The sequence below is a fragment of the Microtus oregoni genome, unplaced genomic scaffold, assembly GCF_018167655.1.
Source record: "Microtus oregoni isolate MIOR12 unplaced genomic scaffold, Mior012 000054F_ref0000373, whole genome shotgun sequence".
NCBI lineage: Eukaryota > Metazoa > Chordata > Mammalia > Rodentia > Cricetidae > Microtus > Microtus oregoni.
Window position 1 is genome coordinate 1,591,016 of NW_024543830.1, and position 26,147 is coordinate 1,617,162.

At 39.2% G+C, this 26,147-nt stretch overlaps 1 protein-coding gene across 2 annotated transcripts in view; it reads right to left on the reverse strand.

The window, feature by feature from the left end:
- The window catches only part of LOC121437853 (sorting nexin-27), a 100,049-nt gene that overhangs the window by 59,397 nt on the left and 14,505 nt on the right, over nt 1-26,147 (reverse strand). For both annotated transcript variants that reach the window (XM_041637942.1, XM_041637943.1), the window contains exon 2: nt 13,075-13,306. In XM_041637942.1, coding sequence (XP_041493876.1) covers nt 13,075-13,306 — 232 coding nt within the window. The remainder of the gene's footprint in view (nt 1-13,074; nt 13,307-26,147) is intronic.

Consider the following 26,147-nt stretch of genomic DNA (forward strand, 5'->3'; position numbering starts at 1 on the left):
TTAATCTGAGTGCTAAGATACAGGCCTTACAAAAACCTAATAATAGATCACAGAGATATTCAAATCCAGAGAGAGAAATTTAATGGAGAATCAATTTCAGTGTTGCATTATAATAATAGAGAGGAGCAGCTAAGGTTTTCAGACAACCAGCCTGTTACAGCTAGCTGGACCCCTGTTAGATTTAAATGTTAGATTTAAGGAGATTCAAGGAAGCAATAGTCTCAGATGGCACACATTCACCTTTTGTGAAACAAATGTTAAACTTGTGGACAGTTTGTAATAGAATTATCCCTAAAGACTGCAAAAAATTGGTTAAAGGTGTTTTAGAGCCAGGTACACAATTACAATGGAGTACCTAGATAAAAGAAGAGGATAAGATTATTGAACAACAGAGTGAAACTAGAGGTAGGGAAATCTACCAAGATCAAATTCTTGGAAAAAGAAATTATGCTACTATAGAAAGTTAGGCTGTATATGGTGACCACACCCTGGATTTATGCCGTGCATCAGCATTGAATGCTTGGGACAGAACTGGAGAAATGGGGGGGGGGGGGGAGGGAATGAGTCATTTATTAAAGTTATACAGGGCCCAAAGGAAGCCTTTACTGATTTCTTACAAAGAGTGACTTCAGCAGTAATTAGAATGATACCACATTCAGAAGCTAGATGAATAATAATTAAATCTCTGATTTTTGAAAATGCCAACTCTCGAGGTCTGGAGAGATGGCTCAGTGATTAAGAACACTGGCTGCTCTTCCAAGATGACCTGAGTTCAATTCCCAGCAATACATGGTGGCTCACAACCATCTATAATAAGATCTAGTAGCCTCTTCTGGCCTGCAGAGCACTCATACAGAAAATATAAATAAATTTAAAAAAAAAAACAAAGAAAATGCCAACTCTCTATGCAAAAAGATAATTAGGCCATTAAAGGCAAGATCAACACCTTTGGAAGAATGGATTCAAGATATAATTAATACTGACTCTCCTGACCATGAAAATGCATGAATAGAAAATTTCCAGGGGTCTGAGGAAAAACAGAAATGTCGTGTTATAATTGTGGGAAACAAGGTCACCTTAAAAGGGACTGTAGACATGGTATTCCTAGAAACAATGCTTTTTCCAAGAATAATCCATTCAGAATGCTCCTCCCTTCTGTATTATGCAGAAGGTAAGGCAAAGGCGGGCACTGGACTAATGAATGTAGGTCAAAGAGAAATATTCAAGGTAACCCTTTGCCATTGGGAAACTGTGAGGAGCCTCTCACAGGCCCCTATGCCAAATCCAGTTCAGTCCTTTCCTGTCAGCATAAAGGAAACACCTTCTTAGAAAAATTAAGGAACATAATGCCTATTTTAAGAATCATACTGCTCTGTATAGAAGAACAACTGTAGAAGAAAGAACAAAAAATTCAGAAGAAACCATGAAATGAGTATTTTGGCAAACTTCTATAAATGCACAAAGACCAAAATTAAAATACAAATAAGTGAATTTGTCATTGAAGGTCTGATAGACACAGGTGCAGATGTAACAGTAATTTCATCCGAATCTTGGCATCCAAGTTGCCACTTAAGAGACATAAATGTTCAGTTCAGGGACAGCAGAGCACGAGATGGGTCGAATGTATAGGGCCAAAGGACAGAGAGGAATATTAAAACTGTATGTGGCTAACACAGCAATGAATTTGTAGGGACATGATTTGTTACAGCAATGGAATACTCAGATCCAACATTCCCCCAATCTTAGAAACAAACCATAAATTAATTTGTTTCTGAAAAAAATATTACAAGATATTACAAAGAACAGTCACTGACCATTCAGGTTGTAAAAGAACAGGGCACACAGCTGCTGATTCAAAGACACTAACAGTCCTACCTTTAAAATGGTTGACAGACAAACCTGTATGGGTTAAGCAATGGTCTTTAACAATAGAGAAACTGCAGGCTTTAGGACAACTGGTACAAGAACAACTAGATGTTCAGCATATCAAAGAATCAACCAGCCCTTGGCATTCTCCTGTATTTGTTGTTAAAAAGAAATCTGGAAAATGGAGAATGGTAACAGATTTAAGAGCTGTTAATAAGGTGATTCAGCCAATAGGCTCTCTACAGTCTGGAATTCCTTTGCCTTCTCTATTGCCTAAAGGATGGCCTCTTATAGTTATTGATTTAAAAGGTTGTTTCTTCACTATACCTTTACAAGAAAAAGACAAGAGAAAAATTTGCTTTCACAGGGCCTACTTATAATTCTCAGCCTGCTAAAAGATAGCAATAGAAGGTTCTTCCACGAGGGATGTTAAACAGTCCCTCCCTGTGCCAATAGTTTACAAGTCAACCACTGAAAATGATATGGAAGCAATTTCCTCAATCTATAGCTTTCAATTACATGGATGACATTTTGTTATCTGATTCAAATGTAGAACCTTTAGAAATAATGTTTGAAGAAGAAATTTTGCCTTGTTGGGGATTACAACTTGCTCCTGAAAAAAATACAAAGAGGAGATTATATTAATTATTTAGGTTATACAATAGGTTTATAAAAAATTAGACCCACCTTTAATCTCAGCACTTGGAAGGCAGAGACAGGAGGATCTCTGTGGGTTCAAGGCCAGCCTAGTCTACAGAGTGAGTTCCAGAACAGCCAGGGCTACACAGAGAAAACAAAACAAAACAAAAAAAGGACACCAAAAGGTGCAAATTAGGAGCCAGGCAATGGTGGCGCATGCCTTCAATCCCAGCACTCGGGAGGCAGAGGCAGGCAGCTCTCTGTGAGTACAAGAGCTAGTTCCAGGACAGGCACCAAAGCTACAAAGAAATCTTGTCTCAAAAAAAAAAAATTAGGAGAGACTGAATGCAGACTATTAATGATTTCCTTAGATAGTGACAAGGGCTTGAATAACCCCAGGGAATCATCAGCTGAAGCTGAGAAAGAATTAGCTTTGGTTGAAGAGAAAGTATAGAAGGTACATGTGGATCATGTGGGTCCAAATCTTAACTGCATTCTGGTATTATTATATTACCCTCCAAACATTCCCCTACAGGAATTTTAATGCAGAGGGAAGATATTATCTTAGAATAGATATTTTTATCACATAAACCGAGTAAAAAATTTAAAATTTATGTAGAAAAGATCTCCAAGTTAATTAAAAGGAAAACTGAGACTTCATCAATTAGCAGGAATAGACCTAGCAGAAATTATAGTACCTTTCAATAATGGTGAAATTGACAAATTATGGGAAGAAAATGAACCCTGGCAAAGAGCTTGTAGTAATTCCTTGAGAGAGATTAAAAATAACTATCCCAAAAGTAAGAGAATTCAACTTATGAAGAGAACAAACTGGATCCTTCTTTACGTTGTATGAGACAAACCAATAACTAGAGCCCCTACATTCTATACTGATGCAAATAAATCAGGAAAGGCAGGTTGCAAATCAGAAAATATGAGTAAAGTAGATCAAAGTCCTTATGATTCTGTCCAAAAGTCAGAATTATATGCTATTCTCATGGTACTAAGGAATTTTAAAGAATCTCTCAACATAGTTACTGATTTACAATATGCAGAAAGAGATGCTAAATTTATACCAGCTGATACAGAATTGACTTTATTATTTATTCAGTTACAAGATAAAATCAGGGGGGCTGGAGAAATGGCTCAGAGGTTAAGAGCACTGCCTGCTCTTCCAAAGGTCATGAGTTCAATTCCCAGCAACCACATGGTGGCTCACAACCATCTGTAATAAGTTCTGGTGCCCTCTTCTGGCCTGCAGGCATACATGCAGGCAGAATACTGTATACTTAATAAATAAATAAATAAAAAGTGTCAGGAATATTACAAAAAAAAAAACAAGATAAAATCAGGAATAGGAATCATCCCATATACATAGCATACATCCGATTCCATACGGGTCTACCAGGTCCTGTAGCACATGGTAATACAGAAGTCAATCAATTATTGATTGGAAATGTGCTGAAGGCCTCAGAATTTCATAAAAAAAATCATGTCAATAGCAAAGGTTTATAAAAAGACTTTTCCATTATGTGGCAACAAGCCCAAGAAATTATAAGGAAATGTCCAACTAGTTCTCTGTATAACCAAACACGACTACCTTCAGAAAGAAACCTAAATGGTACTCAAAAGAATGAAATCTGGCAGATGGGTGTGTTCATTTTGCAGAATTTGGAAAGCTAAAATATGTATACCACACCATTAGTACTTATTCAGGTTTTTAATGGGTAACTGCTTTAAGTTTGGAAAAGGCTGATTCAGTAATTACACATTTGCTAGAAATTATGACCATCATGGCCATAAATAAAGACAGACAATGCTCCAGCATATGTCTCTTAAAAAGTGTAACATATTTTATACTAATTATAATATAAAGCACATTACAAGTATACCACACAATCCTACAGGGCAGGCAGTTAATAGAAAGATCAAATCCAACTCTGAAGGATATGTTAAATAAATAGAAAGGGATGATAAATACTCCCAGAAACAGATTGCACAAAGCTTTCTTACCTTTGAATTTTCTAAATGCTAATAAGAAAGGAACAACAGCTGTGGAGAAACATTGGATGATAGAAAAACTACAGAATTAGATCCGCCAATATACTTTTTCAAGATGTACTGACCTCAGAATGGATAACAGGACATATGTTATGTTGATGAAGAGGTTTTGCTTTGTTTCCACAGGAAAAGGAAAGCTATGGATACCATCAAAATTGATAAAAATTCAATTTGAACATGACACCTCTTAATTAGAAGAGATGATAGATCATTAAGCACCATGGCCATTTAATCTAAACTAACCTATAAAACTAGCAAATGTTCTTCATTTGATCAGATATAAACTGCCAAAAGAGAATCTCCCCAAAACTAGGATTGGGGAGGGGTTTTGTTTCTGTCTTTTCAGGAGAATAAAGAGAGCCAGCTAAGGAATCTGAAGGCCAACGGACAAACGAGACATCTAAAGAAAAAGAACAAATCATCTAGAAAAAATGTCTCAAGAAAAAGGATAAATTGGCCTATTGGTATATCACATTTCCAACAGGATAAAATTTTTATTTTTTTTATTTTTTTATTTTTTGGTTTTTTCGAGACAGGGTTTCTCTGTAGCTTTGGAGCCTGTCCTGGAACTAGCTCTGTAGACTAGGCTGTTTTTTTTTTAATATTTATTTATTTACTTATTATGTATACAATATTCTGTCTGCATGTGTGCCTGTAGGCCAGAAGAGGGCACCAGATCTCATTACAGATGGTTGTGAGCCACCATGTGGTTGCTGGGAATTGAACTCAGGACCTTTGGAAGAGCAGGCAATGCTCTTAACAGCTGAGCCATCTCTCCAGCCCCCCAACAGGATAAAATTTTATAAATCTTCCTAAATGTGTGTTTCTGCTGTTCTCTACAGACTATGCAAATGGTCTTTATGGTCCCAACCAATTAAAGATTAAAGCTGACTTTGGAGTTGGAGTGCTGCTCTCTCCTTCTCTAACCCCAAGCATGCTTATTAAAGTGAAATCCAAAATCTCTGTCTCATGTCAGAAGAGCCACCTGATATGGGACAGAAGAAAAAAAAATTTAAGGACTATTTTATTGTCACTAATCTCATAATTCTTTGGCTTTATATTGGCTCTTTAACAGCTTTTCTTAAGGGATGAAGTGTGTGTGTGTGTGTGTGTGTACTTTTTAATCATGATATTAATGGTCAAACAGAGTACTAACTAATTCTAGAAAAAGGTTTCATCTACCTTCCTGTACATGATTTCGAGTTTGAGTCTCTTATCAGTTTTCTGCAGTGAACCATGAGCAAACCTAACAGAGACTTTTAAAGTCTCTAAAAGGAGAATAAGGCCCCACAATGACAATCCCTCCAGGACTATGATAATACCACTAAGCTGAAAAACACCACCTAAAGATCAACTTTGGATTATAAACTGCTCAGAACAATTTCAAGGTGACTAACTGAGATGATTCAGCCTAACAGACTACTCTAGCCAGGACTTGAGATAAGCCCTGTACTTTCCCATTATGCAGAGAATGGACAACAAATGATACCTCTCCAAGGACTTGATAATTTACCCAAATTTTTCTTTTCAGGATCCCCTAAACATACCATCACTCCCCATACCCAACAGCAGGAAGTAAATTTAAGATTATGACGTCCACATTCTCAAGAGGTGGGATGGGTGGTTTTTAATCATTCAACAGGTTATAGATATTTGTCATTGGTTAGGGGGGTTGGTTACCAGCTGTTACTGGTTTCAGCCAGGAGGAAAGTTGAGAAAAGAGATTAGATTCAGAGTTCTTGTATTAAAAAGAAAAAAGGGATATAGATATGATAGGATAAAAGGGTAGATTACTGAATCTACTCTGAAAAGCAAAATGGGGAAATATAGAGACAAGGTAAAAAGGTAGATTACTTTTAGAAAGCAACTACTAGTTTTAAATGTTTTACATTGGACTGGACTTTTGTATATTGTATACAAATTGTGTATACAGATACAAATTTGAGATTAATTTTGTTAGAACATACTGTATATATATTTCTACTCTCGTTCAAGGTATTGTACCTATACAACTCATTTAACAATATAATGCAAGTTCTGAGTCCTTGAAAATTATTATCCACTGTTTAGAATAATAAGAAATTGCAGGCTAGTTATTAATTACCTATTATAATTGAACTTGTAGTTATATTAGGTTTTTGTATTTTTTTTTGTTTTGTTTTTTGTTTTTTGCTTTTTGGATTGTTTTGTTTGTTTTTCGAGACAGGGTTTCTCTGTAGCTTTAGAGCCTGTCCTGGAACTAGTTCTGTAGACCAGGATGGCCTCGAACTCACAGAAATCCACCTACCTCTGCCTCCAAGTACTGGGATTAGGTATGTTTTCAAGGTCAAACAAAAATATATTTTAGACAGACAGATCACCTTCAAACACTTCAGAGATCTACAGAATATTGCATTTAAAATGTTTTAATAACACAAGTTCTTTTTTTTTTCTCCTAGCAGCACCAATCTACTTTAGAGAAGATAATAGGCATCGAAGAAACTCCACATGGAGTTTACTTTCTTTGTAGCAAAATGGGCAAAATACCCTTGCCTCGACTGCTGACAGTATGCTGCCCTGATTAAACAAGCAGAACACAAAAGAAAATGTCTGCCAAATATTGTTGAGACAAAGGTGGAACAGTCCTTCAGAATAACCTGCTTCACAGAAAAATCTATCAAATATTCTAGGCCTGTAGGCCAAAGAAAGATGCCACAACATTGCAGAGGAACTCTGGGTGACTGTCAAGGCAGCCAGCGCTTTCTATCATTTCTCAGATTTTTTGGAAGTCACTTGCTCACACTTCTTTTTTTTTTTTTTAATATTTATTTATTATGTATACAATATTCTGTCTGTGTGTATGCCTGCACGCCAGAAGAGGGCACCAGACCTCATTACAGATGGTTGTGAGCCACCATGTGGTTGCTGGGAATTGAACTCAGGACCTTTGGAAGAGCAGGCAATGCTCTCAACCTCTGAGCCATCTCTCCAGCCCCTTGCTCACACTTCTTGCTTACTCAGTTAATATTATTTCCTTCTTGGGTCTCTGAGGGAGTTGACTGAAGACTAGATAGTTATAGTTTTCCTTATTTATCAGACACAGAAAGCAAGTTATGATAGAAAGCAAATTAGACACAAGATTTTGGACGCATCAAGATAGGATTGATAATGGAGTGTTTTCTCTCCATTTGTCAAATGCAAATGGACTAGACACTGTTGATGTATTTACTGCCTGTACATATTGTATAGTTATTGTACTTATTGTATATAGTTTTTCTTATATTAGTTATAGCCTTCTATTTTATTTTAGACAAAAAAGGGAAATATAGTGGTATATTATTTGTGTTTTAATAAATAAAGTTTGCCTGAAGATCAGTGCAAAGTAGCCAAACTAGTCAGCCATACAGGCCAGGCAGTGTTGGCACACACCTTTAATCCCAGCAGCCACACTAGTTAGCCACAGAGGTCGGGCAGTGGCAGTTGCAGTGCATGCCTTCAGTCCCAGCACTAAAGAGGAATATAAAACAGGAGGAAGACAGCTGTCAACTCAGTTTCAATCTGAGGATTGATTCAAGGAGACATGATTGCCTATTTATGGTTCAAGGTAAAGTTAAAAGCCAGTGGCTGGCTGCTTTGCTTTTCTGATCTTCAGGTTGAACCCCAATGTCTGTCTCTGGGTTTTTATTATTCATACTACACACTACCACCAAAAACAGACATGGAAGAAGATAGTGTTGTCTTCTGCAAATGTAGACTGAAGACTAGCAGCTCTCCAGGAATCCTCAGGGCTCCTGCACCAAACTGGGACTGCAGAGACATCAGCCTCATGAACAAAATAGCTACTGGATTTTCAGCCTTTCCATTGTGAGACAGCCACTGTTGACAACCCAGACTACATCCTGTAAGCCAGTCTAATAAATCACACACACACACACACACACACACACACACGCACGCACGCACACGCACGCACACTCAAGGACGTGTATATATATACATACACGTGTATAAATATATAGTATACATACTATATAAAATAATATAGTTCTGTTCATTCAGAAAACCCTGACTAATAAGTACACGAAGCCATGGAATGCTAATGGAAGGTAAAATAAAATATAGGTTAACAATACAATACAGGTAAGCCTTGAAAACAGCTAAATGAAAGAAGCAAGTCAAACACAAAAATCCCATACGATTCCACGCATATGAAATGTTTAGTATATGTCAATTTATAGGACAGGAAGTAGACTAGCAAGACCTGGAGCTGGAGGAAGATGAAGGCTCAGAGGGATGACGGCTATAGGGTGTAACGTATCAAAGTAGTAAAAATGTAAAACTGATCACAGCAGCACAATCTGTAAACACTCAAATACCACCAAACCAAATAAAATTTATAAAAACAATTATAGTAATGGATTATACATTATTAAAAATAGTTAAAATAATGATAAAACTTTTTTCTTTTTTGAGACAGGTTTCTCTGTAGCTTTGGAGCCTGTCCTGAAACTAGCTCTTGTAGACCAGGCTGGCCTCGAACTCATAGAGATCCACCTGCCTCTGCCTCCTAAGTGCTGGGATTAAAGGTGTGCGCCACCACCGCCCGGCCTAAAACTTTTATAAGATAGCAGGGTAATAAAGCCAAGTGTGGTAGTACATAGCTGCAGCCTCAGCTCTCAGAAAACTAAGGCAAGAGGATCATGAGTTCAAGGCCAAACTAGCTCTGTAGTAAGACCCTGCTGAAGAGAGCTGTGGGGTAGAGGGCTGGCATTCTGGAGTTAAGACGTTTTATTAAAACATGAATTGCATTACCAATAATTAAAACGTGGCAGAGTGGGCTTCATTAAAATTTCTAACTTTTGTTCTTTAAAACACTCTTAAAAAAATAAAATAAAATGGCAAGCCACAGACGGGAGAAATACAAAACATCTAGAGAATTTACATCCATTACAGATAATAAATTCTTATTAACAAAATAATAAAACAAATCAAAATTTTAAGTGGACAGAAAATTAACAGAATCTTCATACCAATGAAACAGATGAATGTCAATTAGTCATAAATAAATCAATTTGAGATTACCACTGTACCTACATGAATGCCCATAGTGGGGGCTGGGAAATGGCTCAGAGGTTAAGTCTACTTGCTGCTCTTGCAAAGGGCCATACCAGGCAGCTCACAACCTCCTATAAATCCAGCTCCAGGGATCTAACACCCTCCTCTCACCTCTGCAGGCATGACAGCTACTAACAGATGGCATAAACACACAGACACATACAACCAGAATGGCCAGTAATAGGAACTGATAAGACAGCTCCATGGCTAAAAGAATGTACTGCTCTTGAAGAGGACCCATGTTTGGTTCCATCCAGAAGCTCACAACCAACTCTCGGGGGATCTGACACCTCTGGCCTCAACACTGGCACACAGATACAACATACACACATTCTCTCTCTTCCTTCTGGCCCCCATCTCAAAAACAACAAAAATAAATCTTTCAAAAAGCTGCATAAGAGTAAAAAAAAATTAAGTTCAAGGATGTAACTCAGGGGACAAACTATGCTTAGCACATACAACACTCTGGGTTCAGTCCCCAGCATGAGTAAAAAAAAAAAAGGACAAAAAAGGGGGACAGGGACGGGTCAGGTAGCACTTGGGAGACTAAGGCAAAACCACCACAAATTAAATGCTATCCAAGGATACATGGGCAGTCCCTACCTAGGGAAAAAAATATTAAAATACTACATATTGAGGTTATAGAAAAACTACAATTCTTTACTGCAAATGAGAATGAAAATATGACAAAAGTATTTTGAAAAGCAGTTTGTCAGTTTCTCTTGAGTTTTTGAAAAAAGGTCTCAAACTTAGTGTATGGCTGAGAGAGACCTTGAACTACTGATCCTCCTCCTCCTACTCCTGGCTCCTGTGCGCCGAGATCACAGGCATTTTCTACTACACTGGGTTTCTGTGGTACTAGGGACTAAACTCTGAGCTTCATTTAAGCTCAGCATAGTTCCCCCCACTGAACCACACCTCCAATCCAAGTCTGACAAGAATTTGTGTGTGTGTGTGCAGTGGATGCCAGAGTGAGTGTCCCTGCCTGCGTGCGTGTGGACCTGTGTAATGTGGGTGTACAGACAACAGATGTCATCCTCCATCACTTTCTGTCTTGTTAGTCAGGGGCAACGAATTTCTCAGAGAGCCAATAAGTTCTAGTAATAGTCCTGTCTGCCTTCTACTGTGTTAGACTTACAGGTGAACAAGAAACCATATATGGTTTGTTCCATAGGTGCTGGGCTCTAAACTCAGGGCTTCATGGTTGTGCAGCAAGCACTCTTGATCACTGGGCTATCTTGTCAGCTCTGCCAGTTTCTTATAAGGTAGAAGGTTAGTGAGATGGCTCAGCTGATAAGGTTGCTTGCCACAAAGCCTGATGACCTGAGTTCAATCCCTGAAACTCACACGGTAGAAGGAGAGAACTAATTCCCACTAATTGTTCTGACCTCCACACACCCACGCATACCCTCATCCATACTTCACCCCTAACACATAAATAATGTAAAAATTAATAATAACAGAAGTGGAAAGTAACTGAGAAAGGGATGATTACCTCAGGCCTCTACATGCACATGCTCACATGCTTGCACGTGTGTGTGCTCACACATACATACACACATACATACACACACACACACACGCACACGCACACACAGACCTCTAGTAATTAATCTTTATTGCTAACCTGAATGGATACAAAATTACCTTAGAGATAACCTTCCATTTCCAATGAAGTTTAACTGGAGGAAAGGACTACCCTGAATGTGGGCACCATTCCTAGGCTAAATAAAAAGCAAGTTAAGGACCAGCATTCATCTCTTCTGGCTTCCTGAGTATGGGTGCAATGTGACTAACTGCTTAATGCTCCCAATCACCACAACTAGAACAACTCCAGCCACCACGCCTTCCCTAACACGACGGCACTCTCAAACTAAACCTTCAATTCCTCAGCTTATTTCTGTCAGTTATTTTGTAGCAGCAACAAAAACAGCAGCTAACACAAGTACATATTATATGTTTCCATGTGTCTGACAGCAGCTAATACAAGTACATATTATATGTTTCCATGTGTCTGACAGTCAATACAAAGAACAAAATATAGAAACAGAAAATAGATCAGTGGTAACAAGGAAAAATAACTGCAAAACAGAGTAGGGAAATTTGGGGAGTGATGAAAATATTCTCTCCTTACTGTGGTAGTAGATAAAAGACTGACACCATAAAACTGGACATCTAGCTAGATGAATAGTTAAACATACAGAAATTTGGCTAATAAAGCTGATCTTTTACAAAAGAACAATTAGTAGTTTCATTCCTTGTCCCAAGGCTACAGAAGTTGCTAAAACCTTAGATAATTCTCAAAAGGTTCCACAACCAATCAGGTCTCATTTCTAAACTTTGTGTGTAGCTCTAAGAATACAGAAACCATGCTAATACAAAACTCATGTGCAATTATCCCCAGTTAACTTCCATGTTTGGTTCACCTCCCCACTGGGAAGAACTCCATAAGCATTTAGTGGTTCATTCCAACAGAAGAGATGAATCCTAGTTTCAGAGATGATAACTTTAATCAGCAGATCAGCATTTTATTTTATAGAGTACTGAACCGAGAATATTGACATATTAGTTAAGCACTCTACCCCTGAGCTCTACTCCCAGCCCTACAGCTCTAAACACCTGTGGTCTGTTTGCCAATATCTAACAGAACCCACTGCATTTCCACAAAGAATAAAAGAATTAATGCTTCGTATGTCAACGTTTCTGAAACAGTCAAAGGCAAATAAAACATAGTACAACCAAGAGAAAAATAAACAGTCTGAAGTATCAATAGCAACTATGTTTTGAAGACCAAACAGCATCAGGAAACAAGCTGTTACATATCATCTAAAATTCAAGATGAGTTCTACTTATTTATAATAGCTACAAAATAGAAATGTGTAGAACAGCTCACGGAAATTGCAGTCAAGAGTATGTTAGGACCATGAGGGAAAAACTAAAGAGTTATTCATGCACACAGACATCACCAAGAAATGAAAGAAACAAGATGTGGAAAGGAATGAGTGTAGAGATACATAGGTTTCAAAATGACAAACTTCTGTTTATCCAAATATTTCCGAAGATACCTTTCAAAATTAATCTCAGTCTATAACTCCAGACTCAACAGTAAATCAGACTACAATTAGCAAAGACATATGGCAAAAGAAACTCAAGTGTTTTCATAAAAGAACAGAATACAAACTTGAAACTGTGAGGAAATAGATGAAACCATATTTAAGCAGAAATAGAACTCTTCATTCCTGAAGATTATCCCTGCACAAATCAATCAGTGCCAAGACCATCTCGAAGTGAATTTAACTTCCTGACAGACAAACTAACCTAAGTTGCAGTCTTTTATTTTAGTGCTTGAAGTCCATTCATGAGAGTAAAGGAAATAAAAGCTAATTTTGAGGATCAAGCTGGGCTGACACTCACCACAAACTTCTCACCATTCTGCTCCACATGTTTGTATGTGGGGACCGATATGGGCACTGCTTGCTTTTCTGTGTAATCATAAAATGATTGTCCCAAGGAGTCGTCACTGGGATCTAGGTTATCAGCCTCATGAGGAGGTACAGACAACACTGTCAAGATCAATTCCTTCTCTCCTGCTCGGATCAGGTCCACCACCTGCTTGTGTGTCGCCCCCTCAACATTCACGCCGTTCCTAAGGGGAAAAGGAAAAAAACAATCCCATAAACCAGAAGGGTCCAAACACTTTGTAACTCCACCCTCCTGTCCCCACCCCAGCGTCACAGTATGAACCACAAAAATCAAAAGATTCATCTGGCTCCAGAAAGTCGTTAATGTCTTTTTAGACTCTAACGTGAAAAGCTGTTGGTGAACTTACGACAGGGAGAGGAAATGCAAACAGCGAGAGACCTACTCTTCCTCTAGTCTAGAATCCGACACATTGCTTGAGTCAGGAAAGCACGGAGCAAAGACAGTGCTGCTGGGAAGCAGCCAACTTTCAGCTCAGCAGTCTCCTTTCCTCATCCTACCCAGTCGTGGACAACACAAAAGTGCTGTGGGCAATTCTCCCATTTTTATTAGTCTGTTCACCTACACCTCGTGGAAATTTCTAAGATCTATTTTTATTATTTTTAATTATGTGTATGTGTAGGTGTGTGCATGGAAGTGCAGGTACCTGCAGAGCCAGAGGCCAGGAGCTAAAGTTACAGGCAGTTATGAATCATCCAGTATGGGTGCTGGGAACCAAACTTGGGTCCTCTGCAAGAGCAGTACATACTCTCTACCACTAAGTCTTATCTCCAACCCCAGGACTTTTCTTAAAAAAAGAAAAAAAAATTCCCTCAGTCAGGTGGTGGTTCATGCCTTTAATCCCAGCACTCAGGAGGCAAGGCAGGTGGATCTCTGTGACTTTGAGGCCAGCCAGGGCTACAGAGTAAGTTAAGAGACAGCCAGGGCTACAGGGAGAAACCTTGTCCTGAAAAACCAAAACCAAAAACTTCCCTTTACAAAACTAAAGTGTGTGCGCGTGCGTGTGTGTGCATGTACACGTGTGTCCATCCCCAAGACAGTTCTTTTACATTATATTTTCATTTTCCCCATATCGTCAAATTAATCAATCTTTCTTCTCTTTTCCTTTCTTCCTTCTTTTCTTTCTTTCTTTCTTCGGTTTTTTGAGACAGGGTTTCTCTGTAGCTTATGAGGCTGTCCTGGAACTAGCTCTTGTAGACCAGGCTGGCCTCGAACTCACAGGAGATCCACCTGCCTCTGCCTCCGGAGTGCTAGGATTAAAGGCGTGCGCCACCACAGCCCAGATAAGTTAATCTCTCTTTATAGCAAGTTATTATCATGATATTTAAAAAGTATTCATCTTGGTTATTGATCTCTTGGGTTTTTTTTTTTTTTTGGTTTTTCGAGACAGGGTTTCTCTGTGGTTTTGGTGCCTGTCCTGGAACTAGCTCTGTAGACCAGGCTGGTCTCGAACTCACAGAGATCCGCCTGCCTCTGCCTCCCGAGTGCTCTTGGTTTTTAAAGGAGCAATACTTCTCTATAACCCAACTTCTTCTGCTCTTCCAGTCAGTCTGGATATTCTCTTTTTTTTTTCTCTCTTTTTTGTGGTCTGGATAATCTCTCAGGATTCAATCTACACATTTTCTGCTCCATACATTTGCCTTAAAACTATGTATAATCTACCCAAACCAAGAAACACACAACTACAGTTATAAAGTAAATCAACCTACTCATTTTCCTTCCTGTTCACTTGTACTTAAGACTGAAATAAGGAAAAGTGTAAGATTGAAAGAACAATAATTTTGTCAAGAAAGATGCTGAGTCTCACAGCACTCAAAAACTGAACAACCTTCCCAGCATGCTGACCTAATGAGCTACCTCAGCAAAAACCACCGGGCAGCTGGCCTGGAGGGCCCTACCATGGCTCTCACAAGAGACAGGAAAAATACACCTAGCCTCTACTACTTTCATATTTGAAGCTTATCTGCCCTTTAGAGTTAGGTTATTGTTCTCAGTTATGTTCCAAACCTTTAGGGTTTTCCCTTCCTGAAAAGGAAGAATGCTAAGTTTAGCAAAAAGCCTTCCGCAGTTCCCAGTCACGGCTTCACCTCAGTCGGAGTCTGGTATCTAAACAACAGACAGGACAGGAGAGGCCTCGGCTATCTTCCTCCCTTATTTTCAGTTTAACAAACTAGCAAGTTCAACACAATAACCATCAAAATCCCAGCAAAATTCTTCAAAGACCTCAAAAGAACGGTACTCAACTTCATATGGAAAAGCAAAAAACCCAGAACAGCCAAAACAATCCTGTACAATAAACGAACTTCTGGAGGTATCACAATCCCTAACTTCAAACTCTACTACAGAGCTACAGTACTGAAAACAGCCTGGTGTTGGTATAAAAACAGACAGGAGGACAATGGAACCAAACAGAAGACCCGGATATCAATCCACACATCTTCGAACACCTGATCTTTGATAAAGAAGCAAATAATATCAAATGGAAAAAAGAAAGTATATTTAACAAATGGTGCTGAAAAAAAAGATTAAAAAAAAAACAAATGGTGCTGACATAACTGGATATCAACATGTAGAAGAATGACAATAGACCCATATCTATCACCATGCGCAAAACTCAAGTCAAAATGAATCAAAGACCTCAACATAAAGCCAGCCACACTGAACCTCATAAAAAAGAAAGTGGGAAGTACACTTAAACGCACTGGCACAGGGAATCACTTCCTAAACATAACCCCATCAGCACAGACATTGAGAGAAACAATTAATAAGTGGGACCCCCTGAAACTGAGAAGCTTCTGTAAAGCAAAGGACACGGTCAACAAGACAAAACGACAGCCTACAGAATGAGAAAAGATCTTCATAACCCCACATCGGACAGAGGTCTGATCTCCAAAATATACAAAGAACTCAAGAAATTGGACACCAAAAGATCAAATAATCCAAATTAAAAAATTGGAGTACAGACCTAAACAGAGAACTCTCAACAGAAAAATCTAAAATGGCTGAAAGACTCTTAAGGAAATGTTCAACATCCTTAGTCATCAGAAAATGCAAATCAAAACAACTCTGAGATTCCATCTTACACCTGTAAGAATGGCCAAGATCAAAAACACTGATGACAACTTATGCTGGAGAGGTTGTGGGGAAAAGGGAACATTTCTGCGTTGCTGGTGGGAATGCAAGCTGGTACAACCCCTTTGGATGTCAGTGTGGTGATTTCTCAGAAAATTAGGAAACAACCTTCCTCAAGACCCAGTAATACCACTTTTGGGTATACCCAAAGGATGCTCAGTCGTGCAACAAGGACATGTGCTAACTATGTTCATAGCAGCTTTGTTTGCCATAGCCAGAACCCGAAAACAATCTAAATGTCCCTCGACCGAAGAATAGATAAAGAAAATGTGGTACATTTACACAGTGGAGTACTACACAGCAGAAAAAAAAATAACGACATCTTGAATTTTGCAGGAAAATGGATGGAGCTAGAAAACATTATTTTGAGTGAGGTAACCCACACACAGAAAGACAATTATCACATGTACTCACTCATAGGTGGTTTTTAAACATAAAGCAAAGAAAGCCACAATCCCAGAGAACTTAAGACAACAATGCGGACACTAAGAGAGACTCATATAGATATAATCTACATGGGAAGTAGAAAGTAGAAAAAGACAAGATCTCCTGAGTAAATTGGGAGCATGGGGACCTTGGGGGAGGACTGAAGGGTGAGGGGAGAGGCAGGGAGGAGAGCAGAGAAAAATGTAGAGCTCAATAAGTATCAATAAAAAATGTATAAAAAAATTTTTAAGTAAGAGTGAAAAAAACAATCTAGCAAGTAAATTCAGCTGTGTATGGTAGGGCACATTTGTAACACTCAGGAGGCTGAAGGAGGAGAATTGCCTCAATTCTGAGACCAGGCTATAAGGCAAGACTCTATCAAAAGAAATGAAAAGTCTGTAATCCTCAAACTCTTGACATTTCTCAAACTAAAATCCTAGTTACAAGCAAACCCTTAAAAGTAGTAATTTAACCAAAAACAGTCAGTCCTTTTGCTGATGGAAGTCCCAACTTGCAGAATCTGAAGAGAAACCAGAATATGACATTCCCACTTTCCAAATAACCTCGGTTCCGGAGGCAGAGGCAAGAGTCTCTACTTCCAGGGCAACAGGAGCTATGCCACCATTTGAAAAGCAACAAGAAGATGCAAACAAGGAGGAAAGAATACTGAGCAGGGTCCAGCTCAGCAGTGGAGAGCCTGCTGCGTTCAATCAGAGTTGGGGGCTGGCATCACACTGTGCTTGAACATATTTGGGGTAAAGAAAAAAAAAATGAAACCTAAACTTAGGGGTTGGCAAAGGAGCTCGTCTATTCTTTTTTTTTTTAAGAAATTTTTAAAAATATTTATTTATTTGTTATGTATACAATATTCTATCTGTGTGTATGACTGCAGGTCAGAAGAGGGCACCAGACCTTATTACAGATGGTTGTGAGTCACCATGTGGTTGCTGGGAATTGAACTCATGATGTTTGGAAGAGCAGGCAATGCTCTTAACCACTGAACCATCTCTCCAGCCCCGAGTTCATCTATTCTTTAGCTAGCACTTCAGAGAAAACCAAATTGAAAAGGTTAGTAATCAGCATAAAATCCCTAAGAACCTTAGCTTTTTCACAAATATCCATTTTAATGTTTCAATAAAATAGGAGACACAAGACATCTCAGGGACTGAACAACATAATATTCTACATGCTAACAAATTTTTTCTAAGTTTATACTCAAATCTTACCCTTTTTTTAAAATCTTTTTTTTGATTTTTTTTAAAAATATTTATTTATTTATTTTTATGTATACAATATTCTTTCTGCATGTATACCTGCAGGCCAGAAGAGGGCACCAGACCTCATTACAGATGGTTGTGAGCCACCATGTGGTTGCTGGGAATTGAACTCAGGACCTTTGGAAGAGCAGGCAATGCTCTTAATGGCTGAGCCATCTCTCACCAGCCCTTTTTTTGATTTTTTTTTTTTTTTTTTTTTTTTTTGGTTTTTCGAGACAGGGTTTCTCTGTGGTTTTGGAGCCTGTCCTGGAACTAGCTCTTGTAGACCAGGCTGGTCTCGAACTCACAGAGATCCACCTGCCTCTGCCTCCCGAGTGCTGGGATTAAAGGCGTGCGCCACCACCGCCCGGCCTTTTTTTGATTTTTTAAGACAGTTTCTCTGTATCTTTTTTTTTAGTCTCCAATTTTTTCTTTCTTTTTTCTTTTTTTTTTTGTTTTTGTTTTTTAAGACAGTGTCTCTCTCCAAAGCCTCGTTGTGTTTTTTTTAACCTTTAAAGAGCTTCTTTTGTTTGTTTTTTTAGCAGAACAAACACAGATTTATTAAAGAAGAAACCAAGAGTAGGAGGGCCTCCAAGGGAGAAATGAACACATTTCCCCAGCTTTCCCAGACAGGATCTGACAATCTGCCACACCCTGACTTGAGTTCTGCTATTACAACTTCCCTCGTGTGGGCATTACTGGCACATGTCACCCACTCAGTCTTGGAGTACTTTGTATAGGCTTGGGAGTTAGTAACCCTACAAAATTTATCGATAAAAGTGTATTTATATCATGTATCTTGTGTGTGTGGGGGGGGGGGGTCCATAGCTTTCATTGGTTCCAAAAAGGAATATGTGGGTCTCCAAAAAAATTAAAAACTACCGATTTGAATCAGGCATTGATGACGCACACCTTTAATCCTGAAACCCAGGAGGCAAAGGCAGGCAAATCTCGGTGAGTTCGATGCCAGCCTGGTCTACAAGAGCTAGTTAAAAACCCTGTCTCGAAAAACCAAAAGAGGAAAAAAAACCTACTGATTTCGAAACACAACTTTACCAAGTTGTCAACAGAAATGAACTGCCCCTTGAGTCACTCACAAAAATTCTCCCTGAAACTGGCCACACAGTGACACACGCATGTTTTTTGGGAGGAGGGGTTGTTTTTATTTCATTATTGTTATTATTTTGGGGGGAGGTTCCAGCAGGGTTTCTCTGTAGCTTTGCAGCCTGTCCTGGAACTAGCTCTTGTAGACCAGGCTGGCACTAAACTCACAGAGATCCACCTGCCTCTTTCTCCAGAGTGCTGGGTTTAAAGGCGTGAGCCACCACTGCCCAGCAGTGACACACACTTTTAATCCCAGCACTCCAGAAGCAAAGGCAAGCAGACAGATCTTTGTGAGTTCAAGGCCAGTCTGCTCTATATAGTAAGTTCCAGGTCAGTGAGACTGTGTCAAAAATAAATAAATCCAGGAAAGACTCCAGGGAAAATTTAGTGAGTGTTATAACCAGCAGAGAGCAAAGGGAGAAGCTTCAGTTCCCTGTCTTTGTTATCAAGAATGGACTTCCAACTGGCTAACATCCTAAAAGCTTCAGTAAGAAATAAACGCAGTCAAAGGGCGGGGATATGGTTCAGTGGCAGAACACTGCCCAGCTTGTGTGAGCCCTAGATTCAACCCCCAACATCACAAAAAGAAAGCGACAACAAAAAACAGGAAAGAACTTCTAGTGTTATTGTCACACACTAAACACAGCTACCTGGCTCCACTACAGAAGAAATGCTATATACGCCTCAACTTAATACAAAGAAAGAAATTCTTTCATTCTCCAGAGAATAAAGTCGGCAAAAAACTCCAGGACTTCTGATCTGCAACAGGGTCCTCCCTCCTCAGGAATTTCAAGGACTTCACAATCATAAAAGTTCCGGGCTGGAGGGACAGCTCAGCTAAGTGCTTGTGTATACTGCTCTTGTAGAAAACCAAGTTCAATCCCAACACCCACATCAAGTGGCTCACAACCACCTGTAACTCTAGCTCCAGAGGCACATGACCTCTGGTCTCTGAGAACACTGGCCATCACATGCATGTACCCAAACTCATACACATGCACACACTCACACTTAAAAACAATAAATATTTTAAAGTATTAGTCATAACACTGTTTTCCACAAGAATACTAAACCAGATTCAAGTTGTACAAGCATGAGACATAAAAACTGAAAGGAGAAAAGGGAAGTTTCAGTGAAGACATCTGATTCAAAGCATGTGCTCTGGGGAATTAGACATGCTTGGGACTTGAATACCAATGACACCATTGAACAAATACTTAGTATTAGGAAACTTATTTGGTCTCACTATGCCTCAGTTCCCCCAACTCATATAAATAGCTGCCACTAACACCTACGGCTAATGAACTGGCTGTGAGAACTAAAGTGAGCTATGGCTCTAGAGCAAGGCCACTTGATAAAGTTATCAGAAGTGATAGCCACACCAGCAAAGGGGCGGGCAGAACTGAGTTTTCCATCATGATAAAACCTCTTCCACCAATTTTGCTTGCCTTCTTTCTTTGTAACACAATCTATCAGAAATTCATCTGAAAATAAATGATCATAAAATAAGCAAAAGAGAATCACACAAGTTCCACAAACAACACAAAAGGATCTGAGGCTGGATAAGATATACTAATCTATGATTTCCCATATCTTCAAAATGAACTATTAAAATTATTCAATCAATATGTGGTGATTAGATAAAGAAAACAAAGAGAATAAAGAGGGTAGGTATAGGGGCTGGAGAGATGGCTCAGCAGTCAAGAACTCTCACTGCTTTTGCAGAGGACCCAGGTTCAGAACCCAGCACCCACATCCAGCAGCTTACAGTTGCCTATAACTCTAGCTCCTTGGAAATCCAAAACCCTTTTTTGGTTTCCCTGGACACTTACATGCATGGACACAATTATACATATGCTTACACACAGACACACACACTTTCAAATAATTAAGAATAAATAAGCCGGGCAGTGGTGGCGCACACTTTTAATCCCAGCACTCAGGAGGCAGAGGCAGGCGGATCTCTGTGAGTTTGAGGTCAGCCTGGTCTACAAGAGCTAGTTCCAGGACAGGCTCCAAAGCTACAGAGAAATCCTGTCTCTAAAAACCAAACAAACAAACAATAAACAAATACATTTTATTAAAAGCTACTAAGCATACCGGTACCCTTTAAAATTCAACTTTCTGGTGTTTGAAATTTTTCATAAGAAAATGCTTTATAATGAAATTCATAAATAAGACCAGAATTTTGTTTCCTTGGGAATCTAAGTGGTACTCAAATTAATTGTGTGTTTTCAGCATTGTAAAGATACACTTGATAATTTTAATGAAAATTCTCATTTTTTACTTTGAGTTCATCATCTGACTCCAATGGAGAAGCTTTTAGCTAGCTAAGGGAAGTGGCTTCAGCTACTAAAGTCAACCAAAGTTAGCCAGCTGAGGAAATTACAGAGCTAATGTTAACACTTCCAGAAGGAGAAAAGTTCTAAATAGAGTCTGTACCCTGCTACTGAAGGGAGCACAACGTAATGAAACATAATGGGTAGAAATATAACAAAGCAACTGCTATACATACCTGGGAAAGGCGCCATCCCCACACAATAAGCACAATAGATTTTGAACCCCTGTTACATGCAAGAGTAATTTAATGAGGCTGGTCCGAAGGTAGTGAGTTATCTCAATTGATTGTCCACAGTCAGTTACAGATTGAACTCCTATTCTACACTTTCCTCCCTTCTCACTACTGCACTTGACTAGTCTTAAAAAAAAAAAAAGAGTAATTTAATGAGAATTAGCCCCTCAGAAGCAGTCCTTTAAAAACAGACAATAAATTCATGTAATTGTAAGCAATCAGATGCTTTTCAACTTTATACATTAAAACACAATGGCAATGTGCCCACAAGAGCTAAACTTTTAAGTGACAAAAATACTGAGGAGATGGCGCAGTGGGTAAAGCACTTGCTATATAAGAATTAGGACCTGAGTTCAAATCTCAGCACCCACATAAAAAGCAAGGCATGGCTGCAAATGCCTGTAATTCCAGTAGTGGAGGATGGAGACAGGCAGACCCCAGGAAGCCTCCTGACCAGTCTGGCTCAGTGAGAGACCCTGACTCAAAAGAACAAGTAACACATATAGCAATACAGTAAGATTTCAACCTCTTTCCCATGGCCTCTTCAAGCCATTAATGGACAGGCTTGCACATTGTAGTCTACATGCAACAAACATACCAACAAAAGACACCAAGTTTTACCAAAGATGTAGGACAACTAGAATTCTCACACACTGCTAATAAGAACATAAAACAATGGGGGCTGGAGAGATGGCTCTGCAGTTAAGAGCATTGTCTGCTCTTCCAAAGGTCCTGAGTTCAATTCCCAGCAACCACATGGTGGCTCACAACCATCTGTAATAAGGTCTGGTGCCCTCTTCTGGCCTGCAGGCATACTCATAGACAGAACACTGTATACACAATAAATAAATATTTTAAAAAAAAGAACATAAAACAACATACTCATTTCTTGTGCCATTACAACACAATCTATCAATTCCACTCTTCTGTTTACCCATGAGAAATGAAAATACGCTATACAAATAACTATAGCTCAACAGTTCATTGTGGCTTTATTTACAATATTCCAAAATTAAAAACAGCCTAAATTTCTAACAAAAAGTTGAAGGTAGGGGCTGGAGAAGTAGCTCAGCAGTTAAAAGGACTTGATGCTCTTGCAGAGGACCCAGGTCAATTCCCAGCCACCCACATGGAGGCTCACAAACATATGTAACTCCAGTTCCAAGGAATCTGATGCCTTCTGGATTCCATGGCAGAAGGCATGTACATGGTAAACATACATATATGCAGAATACTCAAACACATAAATAAGAGTAAGTTAATTTTTAAAAGATATTTAAGATGATATGTAAACATGGGAAAAACTTATTATAAATGCAAAAAAATAGATCTTTGTTTCTTATACCATTTAAAATTAAAAATACTATTCACCATGATTATAAACATCAAATTTTTTGCCATAAAAAGGCATAACTAACAAGTTGGGCATGGTAGCACACACCTTTAATTCCAGCACTCAGGAGGCAGAGGCAGGTGGATCTCTGTGGGTTGTGTAGTGATCTATCTATACAGAGAGTTACAGGTCAGCCAGGGATAAGAGACCCTGTCTCAAAACAAACAAACAAACAAACAATGGCAGAATAGGAAGCTGGAGAGATGACTTAGTAATTAAGAGCACTGGTTGATCGTCCAAAGGACCCAGGTTCAATCCCTAGCAAAAACACAGCAGCTCACAGCTCTCTGTAACTCCAGTTGTAAGGGATCCAACACCCTCATACAGACATACACATAGGTAAAACACCAATGCCTATGAAATAAAATAATTTATATATGTGAAATAAAGTAGTTTTTGTTTAAAAGACAGAATAAGCAAAATATAAACAGAACTCAGTTCTTTCTCTAACACCATGTCTGCCTGCATGCTGCCTTGCTTCCCACCATGACAATCAATAATGGACTAAACCTCTGAACCTTAGGTAAGCAAGTCACCACAACTAAATGTTTTCCTTTATAAGAGTTGCCGTGGCAGGGCAGTGGTGGCGCACGCCTTTAATCCCAGCACTCAGAAGGCAGAGACAGGCGGATCTCTGTGAGTTCGAGGCCAGCCTGGTCTACAAGAGCTAGTTCCAGAACAGGCACCAAAAACTACAGAGAAACCCTGTCTCAAAAATCCAAAATAATAATAATAACAGTTGCCGTGGTCATGCTATCTCTTCACAGCAATAGAAAACCCTAACTAAGACACAACTTGGTACCAGGGATAGGCCTGACCATGCTTTTTTTTTTTTTTTTTTTTAAGAAATATGGCCCTCGGGGCTGGAGAGATGGCTCAGTGGTTATGAGCATTGCCTGCTCTTCCAAAGGTCCTGAGTTCAATTCCTGGCAACCACATGGTGGCTCACAACCATCTGTAATGAGTTCTGGTGCCCTCTTCTGGCCTGCAGACATACACACAGACAGAATATTGTATCCATAATGAATAAATAAATAAATATTAAAAAAAAAGAAATATGGCCCTTGGGACTATGGATTAGAAAAACAGTTGAATGCTTTAAGTGCTGCTTAATGGGCCATCCTAGTAGGAGCATCGAAGACACTGGTGCTGAGTGTGATTTGAACTGTGTGCCTAGATCAAGAGCTTCCAGGGGAAAATATTAATATGTGGCCTAGAGATCATTTTTGTGATATATTAGTGAAGAATATGGCTTCTGCTTGCCCTGGTCCGAAGAGTCTGCCTGAGGCTGAAGTGAAGAGTTTTAGATTAATTCCCTTGGAAAAAGAAATTTTATAACAGCCTAGTATAGACTCTGTCTATACTACTAGGTTATTAGTAGTCACTCTAATGAAGATTTATAATGAAAAGGAGCAAGCTGAGCAAGGTAAATAACAAAATGTAAAATCTGAGAAAAAAGGCCTACCAGGAAGTAGAATGGAGCTAAAACCCTGTGTTCAAGGTGATAAACAGAATAAGAAATGGAATAAAGGGTATGGTGACCTCAGGACAAGATCCCACCCAGCTAAATTTCTAAATAAAAAGAAATTAAAGAAAAGCTTAGAGTTGAGTGTGGTGTTGCATGTACGCCAGCACTCTGAAGCAAAGGTGAGCAGTTCTCTGAATTTGTGGCCAGCCTTGACTACAGATTCAGTTTCAGGACAGCCAAGCTTAGGAAGTGAAGGAAACCATGAAAACAGAAAGCTGGTGAAGATGTAATTGAACAAGAGGGTCATGTTCTAGCTTTGGTAAGCAACAGAACTCGGCAGCTTCAGTTAACTGGTTCTGGCTTTAGAGTAAGGATAGAAGAAAGGAGCTATGGAATTTGCTTCCGAGGCTAAAGAGAGTTGCTAAGACCAGGCACATATCAGAAGTATCCCGAATGGAAGCTTAGAGAGGTCCTTGCATGAAGCTGAAAAGTTGAAGCTGGATTGCCCTGAAGACACCAAGATGCTGGAGAGGAGTGGGATACCTGCCAAGGAGGGCTGCTAACAGGAAGTAGAACCATGTCGAGAGAGAAATGTATGTTGCAGTCAACAAGCTGAAAGGAGTTGGAGATCTGAAGAGCATTTAGACATCAGACATGGAGATACAGAGTGTGGAGTTGCCCAGCTGGTTTTCAGTCTTGCTTTGGTTCAGCATTTCCTTACTACTTCCCTTCCCCACATTTTGGAATGGCAATGCATATCCTGAGCCATTATATGTTGGAGTATGTGATCTGCTTTTTTATTTTGATTTTACAGGGGATTACAGTTAGGAGATTATATGAATCTCAGGAGAGACTTTGAGCTTTAGACTCTTGAATAAGTTTGAGACTGGTACAAACTATGAAGACTTTTGAAGTTGGACTGAATGCATTTTTGCATTATGAGATGGCTGTAAGCCTTTGGGGACCAGGGAGTGTAATGTGGTGGTTTGAAAGAAAATAGTCCCCAAAGAAAGTGGCACTATTAGGAGGTATGTTTTTTCTGGAGTAGGTATGGCCTTGTTGGAGGAAGTGTGTCACTGTGGAGGCGGGCTTTGAGATCTCGTATATGCCCAAGACATGCCCAGTGTCTCAGACCACTTCCTATTGCCTATTGAGTCAAGATATAAGAACTCTTGTAGGCAGAAGTTTCCTGTCTCAAAATTGCTCAGCCCCAAATATCCAGCAGCCACTTCCCAAATTACCACACAGAGGCTTAATATTACTTATAAATGCTCAACCAATAATTCAAGCTTATTATTAACTAGCTCTTACAATTTAAGTTAACCCATATTCCTTCCTTATTTATACTCGCCCACCTGGCAGTATCTTTTCTCAGTACACTCAGGCAAGTGTGCCCATCCTGCTCTCTGCATCTGGCTGGTGTCCCGACTCCTCCCTGCTCCTTCCTATCAACCTTAGTTTGGTCACCCTGCCTATACTTCCCGCCTGGCTACTGGTCAATGAGTGTTTTGCTAAACCAATTCAAGTGACAAATCTTTAGAGTGTATAAGAGGATTATTCTACAGCAAACTCTCAGTCTTCTCTAGCACCATGTCTACCCTGCATGATGCCTTGCTTCTCACCATGACAACAATGGACCAAACCTCTGAACTGTAA